General features: G+C 43.2%; 1 protein-coding gene across 1 annotated transcript in view; it reads right to left on the bottom strand.

Annotated features, from left to right (window-relative positions):
• The window catches only part of LOC139548594 (cell adhesion molecule DSCAM-like), a 149,107-nt gene that overhangs the window by 108,763 nt on the left and 25,663 nt on the right, over positions 1-14,681 (bottom strand). Inside the window, exons 2-3 of the mRNA XM_071358378.1 lie at positions 12,489-12,806; positions 12,238-12,384 (exon numbers count right to left, since the gene is read on the bottom strand). Coding sequence (XP_071214479.1) covers positions 12,238-12,384; positions 12,489-12,806 — 465 coding nt within the window. The remainder of the gene's footprint in view (positions 1-12,237; positions 12,385-12,488; positions 12,807-14,681) is intronic.

Below are 14,681 nucleotides of genomic sequence, written 5' to 3'. Positions count from 1 at the left end.
CATGTCCTGAAGAATTGAGGTTGTTTTGAGGGCAAAAGGGGGTGCAACTCAATATTAGGAAGGTGTTCCTTATGTTTATACACTCAGTGTATATACAGTGCATTCGGAAAGTATTCAGACCCCTTGACTTTTTCCACATTTTGTTACATTACAGCCTTATTCTAAAATGGATTAAAAAAAAAAAAAATCTCATCAATCTACACACAATACCCCATAATGACAAAGCAAAAACAGGTTTTTAGAAAAAAATAAAAATACCGTATTAACATAAGTATTCAGACCCTTATCTATGAGACTCGAAATTGAGCTCAGGTGCATTCTGTTTCCATTGAGCATCTTTGACATGTTTCTACAACTTGATTGGAGTTCACCTGTGGTAACTTCAATTGATTGGACATGATTTGGAAAGGCACACACCTGTCTACGTAAGGTCCCACAGTGCATGTCAGAGCAAAAACCAAGCCATGAGATCGAATGACATTGTCTGTGAAGCTCCGAGACAGGATTGTGTCAAATCAAATCAAATGTATTTGTCACATGCGTTGAATACTACAGGTGTAAACCTTACAGTGAAATGCTTACTTACAACAATGTAGTTTTAAGAAAAAATAAGTAAATAGATAAGTGAAAAAGAAAAAAGAACAGTAACAAATAATTAAAGAGCAACAGTAAAATAACAATAGCGAGGCTATATACAGGGGGTACTGGTACAGAGTCAATGTGCTGGGGCACCGGTTAGTCGAGGTAATTGAGGTAATATGCACATGTAGGTAGAGTTAAAGTGACTATTCATAGATAATAAACAGAGAGTAGCAGCAGCGTAAAAGGGGAGGCTATGCAAATGGTCTGGGTAGCCATTTGATTAGCTGTTCAGGAATCTTTTGGCTTGGGGGTAGAAGCTGTTAAGAAGTATTTTGGACCTAGACTTGGCGCTCCGGTACCACTTGCCGTGCAGTAGCAGAGAGAACAGTCTATGACTTGGGTGGCTGGAGTCCTTGACAATTTTTAGGGCCTTCCTCTGACACCGCCTGGTATAGAGGTTCTGGATGGCAGGAAGCTTGGTCCCAGTGATGTACTGGGACGTACGTACTACTCTCTGTAGTGCCTTGCGGTCGGAGGCCGAGCAGTTGCCATACCAGGCAGTGATGCAACCAGTCAGGATGCTCTCGATGGTGCAGCTGTCAAACTTTTTGAGGATCTGAGGTACAGATCTGGGGAAGGGTACTAAAAAATGTCTGCAGCATTGAAGTTCCCCAAGAACACAGTGGCCTCCATCCTACTTAAATGGAAGAAGTTTGGAACCACCAAGACTCTTCTTAGTGCTGGATGCCCGGTCTAACTGAGCAATTGCGGGAGAAGGGGCTTGGTCAGGGAGGTGACCAAGAACCCGATGGTCACTTTGACCATAGTTCCTCTGTGGAGATGGGAGAACCTTCCAGAAGGACAACCATCTCTGCAGCACTCCACCAATCAGGCCTTTATGGTAGAGTGGCCAGATGGAAGCCACTCCTCAGTAAAAGGCACATGACAGCCCGCTTGGAGTTTGCCAGAAGGCACCTAAAGAAACTAGATTTTCTGGTCTGATGGATTCAAGATTGAACACTGCCTGATTGCCCAGCGTCACATCTGGAGGAAACCTGGCACCATCCCTACAGTGAAGCATGGTGGTGGCAGCATCATGCTGTGGAGATGTTTTTCAGCTGCAGGGACTGAGAGACCAGTCAGGATCGAGGGAAAGATGAACGGAGCAAAGTACAGAGAGATCCTGGATAAAAACCTGCTCCATAGCGCACAGGACCTCAGACTGGGGTGAAGGTTCACCTTCCAACAGGACAACGACCCTAAGCCCACAGCAAAGACAACGCAGGAGTGGCTACGGGACAAGTCTCTGAATGTCTTTGAGTGACCCAGCCAGAGCCCGGACTTGAACCCGATCGAACATCTCTGGAGAGGCCTGAAAATAACTGTGCTGCGACGCTCCCCATCCAACCTGACAGAGCTTGAGAGGATCTGCAGAGAAGAATGGGAGAAACTCCCTAAATACAGGTGTGCCAAGCTTGCTTACTGACAAATGAAATACATTTAAGAATAATAATAGGCTTTCTATATAATCATTTGTCATATAAAATAACAATAACAATAAAATAAACATGAGATTTCAAAAAATATTAGTCTTTCTCTCAATCTCTCAATAAATGTACATTTGTCAAAAAGATGATTTTGGCCATGGGGACTTTGATTGATGGTGTGCAGGTAAACACCAGGTGTCCAGTTAAGACCAGACCCTTGCTTTTATACTGTACAGAATGTCTTTATCAAAACAGCAAAAAGGCTAGGAAGTAACATATGACCACTGTGCCTAGTATCAAATGCAAGCTATTCTAAACCTCTCTTCTACAGAGCTGTCTGACTGTTTACCATACAGTACATGGATACTTCAGTGAGTATCCCTCTAGGGAGGACTATTAATTACTATTGATCTGGAAGAGAAAGTTGGGATAGGTCCAACACAGTGACAGGACAATATCTGACTTGAAATACTGAGGAAACTGGTGACCCCAAAGTCCCCTTTGAATCAAAGCCGAAAAGTTGAGAACCCTCCCAGGCCTTTTTGCTGAGTGAGCATGCGACACCGCCCCAATTTCAGCTAATTATTCCTGTAAGAAAACGAGAGCTCTCTCTCTCTCCTCTCATTTGGGTAGGAAATAGAAATCCTGTAAAAACAGTATGAGAGAGACTTGGCAATGGCAGTTACTGTACATCGCTACAAGCAGCTATTTACATTACAAATGCAACAGTCCTTTGCAGTAGGCAATAATGTATAATCAAATAGAATGGGAGAAGAGAAGGCATTACTTTATTGCCAGCAAAGGTAAACATAGTACACTATCTTTTTATGATAGTAGTCAGAGACTGCTAAATGCTACACAGGCAGGTTCATAAAGCTCCAATTGTAGAGACTCCAGAAGGAATATATCCTTGAGAATGTTTTTTGTATTTGATTGGTAGATGAACCATTGAGAGAGCTGGAGAATTTGGCTTTGAAAAACAGACAACAATTATACTTGCCCTAGGAGGCCAGGGGAACATGACCAGGTTTCCATGGTAACAAGTACAGCAGAACTTAACAGGAAAATCAATTCAGATTGAGCTTTTTTTATTTATTTAATTTCACTAAGGCTACAAAGCATGCTTTTGCTCTAAAACCCTATCTAACATTTTTTCTACCGTCACACTTAATTACAATGATTGAGGCACTGACAATGTTTCAAACAGCATTAAAAAAACTCTTCTTCAAATATGTTTAAGCACAACAGCAATATCAAACCCTGAAAATGAAATGTGAACGTAGTGCTTTAAAATACATGGATATGTCCTGGTACATGCAGCGGAAATCATCCTATTGGACCGCAGAAACATCTCTCCCTCTCACTCTTGCTTCTTCCCTCCCTCCTTCCCTCACTCCCTCCCTCTCCTCCTTGCTCCATCAGAGGGGCAGCAGCAGCTGTATGCAGGTGATAAGACTGTGCAGCAGCAGGAGCTGCTCTGATTGTCTGGCTGAACTCCTACACGGATGTGAAGATTGCAGGCTGCGTCTGTCAAAAGGTCAGTCTCCACAGCCGCCACCTTGTGACGTCACAGTCAACAACACTATGAAAGGCTCCATAATACCAAAGGAAGACAGGGACAGATAATTGCTTTCCCTTTCACTGCGGTATGCACAAAATGGAAAATGTCAAGAGTGCACCTACCAAGCCCAATGCAGACGTCTGTGCATCTCAAAATAAATCGCATCCCTACTTAACGAGCCTCACTTTTGTTATTTCAGGTAAGCTGAATCAGGTTTGTTATATTAGTACATGGCTGGAACAAAATCCTGCACACCCAGTTAGCTATCCAGGCCACCCCTTTTCTAGACCATAAGCATCTTAGTGACAGCCAGGAGAGAGCCACACCTCCACCCTGCTGCCACCAGAAGCACTCAAACGACCTATCCTAGACCAACCCATAGACCCTACCATGCTATCCAACTCCCTAAACCATTTCACCATGCTAACACTAATTGCTATTCTCTCCTGATGAGAAACTGTCTGACAGTCTGTCCGTCCTGGATGGATGGATAGATAACAATGCACACAAATCCACCACACACCGCAGGTCTGATACTCACATTCAAGGGAGACATACTGTAGTGTAGGCTGAAGGGGGAAGGAGTGGTCAAAGACATGCCACTGGTGCTCTTTGTCCATGTTCCTAGGGTTAGTGTCAAGGAAGAAGGGAGAGGGGGAAGAAGAAGAAGGAGTTGGCCATATAGGGCTGTAGAAAAGGGGCCAATGAAGGTTGATGTTTCATCCATCAAAACAGAGATGGAAGGTCTCCTTAAAATGATAATACTGTCAGGGAGCAGTGGTGAGGAGCACTGGTACACTATAGACACACAGTATATTAACACTAATAACAGATTTGTATCAAATATTTTTTTTAATTGCATGATTCCAGCTCAGCTTTGTTTGAATACAATTATGATATCCAACAACAACACCAAAACTGCAATGCCATTTGTTGTCTGAGATGAGTTCTTTGTCGCACAAGAAGCAGTTTCACTCCACTTGATTAGTTTACTTCAGTGTCTTCAATGTCTTGACTGTTTCCAATCAGCGTTAATGCCCCAAGTATGGGCAGAATGGCTCACGGCTTTAGTGTGAAAGTTTAATGGACTAAATGCGATTTACTGTATTTTTCTAGATTGACCACCCTGAGAGGAAGATGCATTCATCTCAGATTGAAAGGATGAAGGAGAGAAAATAAAATCCCATTGGTCAGTCAGTGGGTGCTTTAGTTTCTTTAAGTGCCTTTTTCAAGGCTTTTAAGATGGGATTAGACACTGCTGCATTCTGGGAGGTTGATTGAACATCAATTGGCCTCTCTTCTCTGTATTTATCCTGTGTTCCAGACCATATGAGAGGCGCCAACCACAACCCTCGCCACCTGCCACCAACACACCACTGCACCATGGGTAAACACAACCCCACATCTAGGAGTGGTTTATAAACAGAAATGAATTGGTTGTTCTGCCCGTAATTATCTCACGCCGTGCTTATTACTAATCTGTTTCTTGGCCAGCTGCCATGATGGAGGCTGGCCTGGGTCCAGTCCACTAGTACAGCAGTGTAATCCATAAGCACTGGAAAGGCCCATTCCAGTTCCAACGACTGATACCAAAATGCAAAATACCATAAACCCATCACTGCTTATTAAAGATTAAACCATACTTAGTACCCATCGCTCCACAGATCACCACCTAATCATTTTCATCCTAAGCGGCCCAATGGCTGCCATATTGCTCTTATTTATCAGTAAACTGTGATGTAAGAACGCCTGCTCAGAGCTCTAACTGTGATGTAAGAACGCCTGCTCAGAGCTCTAACTGTGATGTAAGAATGCCTGCTCAGAGCTCTAACTGTGATGTAAGAATGCCTGCTCAGAGCTCTGACTGTGATGTAAGAACGCCTGCTCAGAGCTCTAACTGTGATGTAAGAACGCCTGCTCAGAGCTCTAACTGTGATGTAAGAACGCCTGCTCAGAGCTCTAACTGTGATGTAAGAACGCCTGCTCAGAGCTCTGACTGTGATGTAAGAACGCCTGCTCAGAGCTCTGACTGTGATGTAAGAATGCCTGCTCAGAGCTCTGACTGTGATGTAAGAATGCCTGCTCAGAGCTCTGACTGTGATGTAAGAACGCCTGCTCAGAGCTCTGACTGTGATGTAAGAACGCCTGCTCAGAGCTCTGACTGTGATGTAAGAACGCCTGCTCAGAGCTCTGACTGTGATGTAAGAACGCCTGCTCAGAGCTCTGACTGTGATGTAAGAACGCCTGCTCAGAGCTCTGACTGTGATGTAAGAACGCCTGCTCAGAGCTCTGACTGTGATGTAAGAACGCCTGCTCAGAGCTCTGACTGTGATGTAAGAACGCCTGCTCAGAGCTCTGACTGTGATGTAAGAACGCCTGCTCAGAGCTCTGACTGTGATGTAAGAACGCCTGCTCAGAGCTCTGACTGTGATGTAAGAACGCCTGCTCAGAGCTCTGACTGTGATGTAAGAACGCCTGCTCAGAGCTCTGACTGTGATGTAAGAACGCCTGCTCAGAGCTCTGACTGTGATGTAAGAACGCCTGCTCAGAGCTCTGACTGTAATGTAAGAACGCCTGCTCAGAGCTCTGACTGTGATGTAAGAACGCCTGCTCAGAGCTCTAACTGTGATGTAAGAATGCCTGCTCAGAGCTCTAACTGTGATGTAAGAACGCCTGCTCAGAGCTCTGACTGTGATGTAAGAACGCCTGCTCAGAGCTCTGACTGTGATGTAAGAACGCCTGCTCAGAGCTCTGACTGTAATGTAAGAACGCCTGCTCAGAGCTCTAACTGTGATGTAAGAACGCCTGCTCAGAGCTCTAACTGTGATGTAAGAATGCCTGCTCAGAGCTCTGACTGTGATGTAAGAACGCCTGCTCAGAGCTCTAACTGTGATCAACAGTTGTTGTTTTCTATAGCTCTGCTAGGCTGGGTGACAGGCAGGCACTGTATCAGCAGGAAATCTGGTGCTCGGCCTCCTCAATAGAAAATGACTATAATACTGCAGTAATACTACAGTAATGTATCAGCAGGAAATCTGGTGCTTCGCCTCCTCAATAGAAAATTGCTATACTATTGTAATACTGCAGTAATACTCTGACTACTTAATTTATACTGTACATCCCTACTAAAAGAGGTGAGTGCACCTCATACAATTTATGTTTTACTCATGTTGTACAATGTAAAAGTACACAAACAATTCTATCCCTCCCTCCATGGTTGGTGTCACTTCAAATTGAAGTCACTGAATTCAGGAAGTGATCTGAATTTTTTATTTAAAAAATTGAACAACTGAAATGAATAGCTTCTCCTGTCCAGTTTATTCAGAAGTCATGAAAATAGTTGCCCTTTTCTCAATTATTGAATTGGAAATGTAGCTTAATTTCTGAATTGACCGACTTCAATTTGAATTGACCCCAACACTGCCTCCCTCCCTCTGTCCCACAAAGCTGAGGACTTCAAACATCAGACAGCAATAGCAAAGACAGTTGGTTACTCGTTTACTCCAACATGCCATCTTGACATATGAATAAAATAGAAGAACAACATATCTTCTATGATTCATATTGAGGGCTGAGTTGTGTGAACAATATGTTTTTAACATGAAATGAAAACCCAGCAGTGCAGTTCTCAAGAGTTCATATGGCCATATAACAAAAATATCACTGTGTTGATGTACATTTAGATCAACAACCCACCCCAGACCATCTCCTCTGCTCACATAGAAAAGGGTCCATTCTCCCCTCACCCCAATTCCACAAACTCCCCTTCAAACAGCATTCATGCTGCAAATGCACAAATGCATCCTTCAGCTCATGTTCCCATAATTCTCTCTGGCAGCCGCGTGATTAATGCACACAAGTATTGATAGTTCTGGATTGTATCCTTCTCCACACACGCACACACTCACAGTCGTGCACACACTCCCAATACCCCATCTCCCCAAGCTTTCTAGCAGCTGTGCATGAGTAGACTATGAACTAGGATCTAGTGAAAGATGAGGGTCAGCATTTCAGTTGCTGCTGCTCTGGGTGGAGCAGGAGTAAAATTATGTGCTGTGTTGTTTCATAAGGCTTTACTGCAGGGTGGGAGGAATAGCACCTGCAGGCACACACACACACACACACACACACACACACACACTAGCCCAGGGATTCCTCGTAATTGTTCTGTGGTTAGATAGAGATCATGCTCTCCCTCTTTCTGAGAAAGAGAGAGAGGGAGATAACAATGTGGCCCATGCAATGCAGTGTGGACGCCTATGTTTACCAAGGAAAGCTTCAGCCTCGCCCACTCTCCTCTCCATTGTCTTCTTCCCCCTCGGCACACCAACAGAACCAGTAAGAGCTTCTTTCTGCCCTCTTTTCAAGGTTGGCCTGACTTTGGGTTGGTTCCGGGGTAATTTAACTGTCCTGTCTCTGCCTGCCTGTAGGTGCCCTCTGTCAATCCCAGCGAAAAATGGGGAGGTGTCATGAAGCTGACTAGATAAATCCCTGCTGTGTGATGATAGCTTCCTTCCTTCCCTACTCTAGCTCCTGTAAGGGCATCCCAGACATTATGGAGATTGGCTGGTTAAGACACTGATGCTATTAGCAGGCAAACTCCTTGATAAGCTTTGATTAGCACTACTCAAGTACCTTGAATGAGGGTGAGGCATCAGGAGCAGGAGGAGAGATTGCAGTGGCATTTAAACAGTTAGTGTTAAGTACACAGTTGTGAAGCAGCCCACATAAATGTGACTGAAAAATGTTTCCAGGGGCTCTGGTAATGCTCAGAACATTAGATGGTACATTTGCATAAACCAAATAGAAAACAGTGTTTTGCAGCCAGCAGGAAATTGACTCGGGCCTTCTGCCAAGTGTTACGCAATGGACGATGGCAGGCTGGCAGTCAAGGCCAGTAAATGATGAACAGGAAGAAGACTCACTGATCATCCAGGATAGAGACTTTATGACTGCATCAGTAGAATCGTAAGGCCCTTTTCTCTGGCCACTACGACCCTTATAAAAGGTCAAATCCAGAAGATTATACAGTACATATGACTGCATTTAATACCATTATGGTATTGTACCAACACTAAGAAATAGGAAAGCTGCTCAGTATACAATGCATTCACCAATACATGTAATAACAAATGCCTTTCAACAACATTCCTTATAAGTGAGGAAGGCAAAGAGGTGATGAGAAGGAGAAAGAGGAGGAGAGAGGAGCGAGAAGGAGAGGGAGAAAGACAGAAGAGAGAAGGAGAGGGAGAAAGAGAGGGGAGAGAGGAGATGGAGAAAGAGAGGAGAGAGAATGAGAGTGAGAAAGAGAGAGGAGCGAGAAGGAGAGAGAAAAAGAGAGGAGAGAGGAGAGGGAGAAAAAGAGGAGAGAGAAGGAAAAGGAGAAAGAGGAGGAGGGAGAGGCTTACAGTCATCCTTCCCCTCCAGCATTGCAGTAAGCCTGTGCCTTAATGCTTGAGAAAAGCTTTCCTTGCACCATCTCCAGCTTAATCTTCAGCTTGAAAAGATGAAAGGCACGTGTGTTTGTTCTAATGAGAAAGCACTATCTCCAGGCATCAGAGGACCAGCCTCTACTTTTCCTCACAGCAACAGTAGACAGACACTGGCCGTCATGCTCATACACAGGCCTTGTACCTGTCTGTTGGTCTGTCTGTCTGGGGCAATGTGATCTACCAGGTTACAAACTTGGTGCAAAAAGGTCTGATGCAGCAGCACTATGGAAACATCCTGACACTTAAATGAACATTTAAATATGTGCAACTGTTTGCGAACGCCAGCAATCTACATGTGTAAGATACTGTATACACCATTCACTCAAGACAAAGTCCCACCTCACATGGATGAATACAAGTTTCCTAGTAGGTGCAGAGTGTAGCATCATTGGAGGAGACTGAAACCCAGAGGACCAATGCAGGGCCATGCAGAGACGTGCTCTGAATGAGACAGGTTCACTGTGCAGCAAACCCCACATCTACTTCATCCAGCAAAACAAAGAGGAAGAGTGTGAGAGAGAAGAGAGGAAGAATAAGTTATTGTATAACCATAGGACTGGAATACAAACCTGTATGCCCACATGTTATATGCATCCCTTAGAGAGCTAGTTTTGATCAGCCTTTCTCCCATCAAGGCCCCCTCATTAAATTGGATCACATGTGAAAGGTGAGAGACAAAGGCAAAGGCAAATCAGATGCAGAAGACAAAAAGATGTGCCATCCAGCCCATCCCATATTCAACAACCCCACCACTTGATACACACACATAAAGAAGCTGGAGATACATTAGGCGTCCCATATAAAAGGCAGCCGCGCTGCACTCTTTTTCTCTTTCATCTCCCTATTAGCTCTGTCAATTGTTTATCAAAAGCAGAGTGGAGCCGAGCGGCTGCCGTGAATTTGAAAAGCTGCACAGTGAGGTACATTTTAAAATGCATGACAGGTTAATGGTAAGTTAGTGGCAACATTAGGGCTTGTGAGTTGCGGTGCTCATTCAGACTGAAAACAGGGCCACTTCAAATGACTACTAAGCAGTCCTTATTTTAAGAGGTAATTCATATTGTAATTAACTTTTCAATCACAGTTGATTAATTAAAACCAGCCCTAGTCTGTAATTATACATATCCTTTCCCCTGACATGAATCACTGGAAATTCAAAGGCTTCAGATGAGACGCAATGCAAACCAGTCGCTTGTACATATTAAAATATGATTTTTAAGATATATATGTAAAGGTTTTCTTCCTGGGGTGAAGGAGAGGACCAAAATGCAGCGTAGCCAGTGCTCAACATGTTTAATTATAAGAACAAGTGAACACTACAAACAACTTATAAAATAACAAACGTGCAAAACCGATACAGACCTATCTGGTGCAGAACACAAACACAGAGACAGGTAACAACCACCCACAACGAACACAGTGAAACAACCTACCTAAATATGACTCTTAATTAGAGGAACGCAAAACACCTGCCTCTAATTAAAAGCCATACCAGGCAACCCTAAACCAACATAGAAACACACAACATAGAATGCCCACCCAAAACTCACGCCCTGACCATCACACACATACAAAACAACAGAAAACAGGTCAGGAACGTGACAATATAGGATAACACTTCATGCTAAGGTGTCTACTTTAAATGGATTATATGAAACATGAATCCATAAAATACATACAGTACCAGTCAAAAACCTTAGATTAATAATTTAGCACAGCAGTTGGATAGCTTTATTTTGTGTCAACCGAGACCAAGTCTTCTTTCATTAAAAATGTAAAGTGCAAGGCTGGCAACCGTCAGAGAAGAATAGGTTGGGTCAATCTGCTTTGTTTCCAGGCCTGGTTGATAACCTTATGCTAACATATATACAAACATATACACGCACACAACCTGGGAACAAACCCCCGGTAAAGAAATAAAACACACACCTTTTAATGCCCATTGTAACCCCTGCTCATGCCGTAAACATACCCTCTCCATAACAGTGTAAGGTGCATTTGCTCATGCATCAGGACATCATAAAATATTTAGCAGGGAAAGAGCACTTATTCTGACCATGCTGCTGATGCTTCTGACAGGCTTCGTGTGGAATAAACAGGGACAATCCCATCTAGATTGTTTGTAATGCATGTAAAAGCACTCCTAAGAACTGGGTGATGATAAAACACATCACTGCTCCTACACATTATTCACCTTTACAATACCCTGGCTGTTGTGCAGTAAAAGTTGAACAAATTAAAATAAAGGTTCCATAGGAATACAATACTGCATGACCTAAATTCACTTTAAAAAAACACTAGCTATTACACATCTGCCCTATGTTATATAGTTAAGCACATCATTTAAACGAGAGAAGTCAAAATCCCACTTTCCATGCTACTCTACTTTTCAAGGCTATGAATGTGACACAGTAAAAAGTGATAACTTCTAGGTTTCACAGAGGCTAGCATCTTTTTCACTCGTCTGAATCTGCAAAACTCATGTGCAGTCATTATAGATCATATAATATCTCCTTACAGCAGCAGAAACAGTAATGCCCCCGACTAGCAACCAGTACGCACAGACATGGATCACAGAAGGGATCTTTGTGCTTGAGCAGACACATTTAAAATGTTACTAAAACATGTCCCACAATTTGCCCTCTGTCAAATGGCTTGAGGTGCGTGCTTGTCTATATTTTTTCTAAATGCACCATATAAAGCAAAATTGCCCATAGGGTGGGCATCAATCGAACGTTTAATGTACAATATCAACCTGTGCAATGAATGATTCCAATCGAGGGGGTCGGGGGTGGGTCAAAATGACAGACAGACATTAGCCTTGCTATTACTGTTGGAGGACAGGATTTCATGGAGCTCCAGTAATGGCTGACTGAGACCACAAGCAGGTAAGTCACAGAGAGACAGAACAGTGGCCCAAGTACAAAGAGCAAACCAGGGAAGGCTTCACATGTAGAAACCTTTGGATCCATAGCACTGTCTGTGTAAACAAATCTTGTTTTGTTTGCTACACCTAAGAATCCCTCTTCTGAACTTGTAACCCAATAGCTGATTTGAAGAGTCCAAGCAAGGAATTTAACAAAATTCTGACCAAGATATAAGAATATTGTCTTACCTGAGGATAGTGAGACTGTGTCTTTCTCCCACGATACGACAGTGACGTAAGCCTCCACGGAGGCAGGGATAATGCACTTGAAGACCGCTACATTGCCTCTCATGGCTTTCTGGTCCTCCACCCGAACGGTGTAGGGCTCCCGAAATACTGAGGATAGCAAGAGGGGTGGCATTTGGAAAAAGCAAATGAAATACATACAAGAAGAAATTAAGGAATGAAAACAACAGTTACTATTTAAAAGAAACACTTACCGGCCTTAACGTGGACATCTTGACTTCTTATTTTCCCTGAAGGATTTTCAGCTGTGCAATAGTAGGTATTGTCATGGATTAGCTTACTAAAGCTGGAGGGGAGGAAGTTAAAGATCTGGAGGGTGCCATTGGAGTGCACGTGGCGGATCCCGGGCACATCGTAGATCTCCTCTTCGGTGGCCAGGTACCAGCGCAGAGAGGCGGGGGGCACCCCTGCAGCGGGACAGGGCACCAGGGTCCCTGTGGTGCTGGCAAACACTACCTCTTGCAAAGATGCATTGACAAAATATAAGCTGGAACGTAGATCTTCGCTAAAAACTGTAAGAGAGGAGAACAAAGAGAACAAAAAAAATTGATGGCATGACAACTGACTTGAATGGGTATACTACAGGCGCAGGGTCTTAATTTGATCACACTTTGTTGTTGCGAATTTTCCTGCTGAGAAAATGCAGATCAGCTTAATGACTTACATAAATTCACTGAAAACTCGCACTAACACACAGTTATTAACAGTATCACACTTTTCATGTAGCCTCATTTTAGCAGGCTAATAGCCTAACCACCGATCAAGTAACATTATGGACTAAAATTTCAAATCCTGTTGCTGCAGGATTCTTTTTGTCACGACTTCCGCCGAAGTCGGCTCCTCTCCTTGTTCGGGCGGCGTTCGGCGATCGACGTCACCGGCTTTCTAGCCATCGCCGCTCCATTTTTCATATGTCCATTTGTTTTGTCTTGTTCCCTACACACCTGGTTTTCATTCCCCAATCTACATGTATTTAGTCCTCTGCTCCCCATCATGTCTTTGTGTGTAATTGTTCATTGTTAACGGTGTATGTTCACGCGCGATACTTTTATAGTTTATGTTCAGTGTTTTTGGGCACTTTTTGAGCCTATTGTTGTACGGAATAAAAGTGCACCTGTTTACTCTACTCTGCTCTCCTGCACCTGACTTCGCCTCCCTTACACAGCCTTAACACTTTTGCTGTGACAATACTGGTCAAATTAAGATCCAATATACAGTACAAATCAAACGTTTGGACACAGCTACTCATTCAAGGGTTATTCTTTTTTCTGACTATTTTCCACATTGTAGAATAACAGTGAAGATATTAAAACTATGAAATAACACATATGGAATAATGTAGTAAACAAAAAAGTGTTAAACAAAACTAAATCTATTTTATAGTTGAGATTCTTCAAAGTAGCTTGATGACAGCTTTGCACACTCTTGGCATTCTCTCAACCTGCTTCATGAGGAATGCTTTTCCAACTGTCTTGAAGGCGTTCCCACATATGCTGAGCACTTGTTGGCTGCTTTTTCTTCACTCTGCGGTCCAAATAATCCTAAACCATCTCAATTGGGTTGAGGTCAGGTGATTGTGGAGGCCAGGTTATCTGATGCAGCACTTCATCACTCTCCTTCTTGGTCAAATAGCCCTTACACAGCCTGGAGGTGTGTTTTGGGTCATTGTCCTGTTGAAAAGCAAATGATAGTCCCACTAAGCGCAAACCAGATGGAATGGCGTATCACTGCAGAATGCTGTGGTAGCCATGCTGGTTAAGTGTGCCTTGAATTCTAAATAAATCACAGACAGTGTCACCAGCAAAGCACCACCACACCATCAAACCTCCTCCATGCTTCATGGTGGGAACCACATATGCGGAGATCATCCGTTCACCTACTCTGCGTCTCACAACGACACGGCGGTTGGAACCAAAAATCTCAAATTTGGACTCATCAGACCAAAGGACAGATTTCCACCGGTCTCATTTTTTACTTTTTAAAAATTGATTTCACCTTTATTTAACCAGGTAGGCTAGTTGAGAACAAGTTCTCATTTGCAACTGCGACCTGGCCAAGATAAAACATAGCAATTCGACACATACAACAACACAGAGTTACACATGGAATAAACAAAACATACAGTCAATAATACAGTAGAACAAAGAAAACAAAAAGGCTATATACAGTGAGTGCAAATGAGGTAAGATAAGGGAGTTAAGGCAATAAATAGGCCATGGTGGCGAAGTAATTACAATATATCAATTAAACACTGGAATGGTAGATGTGCAGAAGATGAATGTGCAAGTGGAGATACTGGGGTGCAAAGGAGCAAGATAAATATATAAATACAGTATGGGGATGAGGTAGGTAGATAGATGGGCTGTTTACAGATGGGTATGTACAGG

Source organism: Salvelinus alpinus, chromosome 21 (assembly GCF_045679555.1).
Source record: "Salvelinus alpinus chromosome 21, SLU_Salpinus.1, whole genome shotgun sequence".
NCBI lineage: Eukaryota > Metazoa > Chordata > Actinopteri > Salmoniformes > Salmonidae > Salvelinus > Salvelinus alpinus.
Note: the sequence above shows the minus strand (reverse complement) of the source record. Positions and strands in the feature narration are given on the sequence as shown.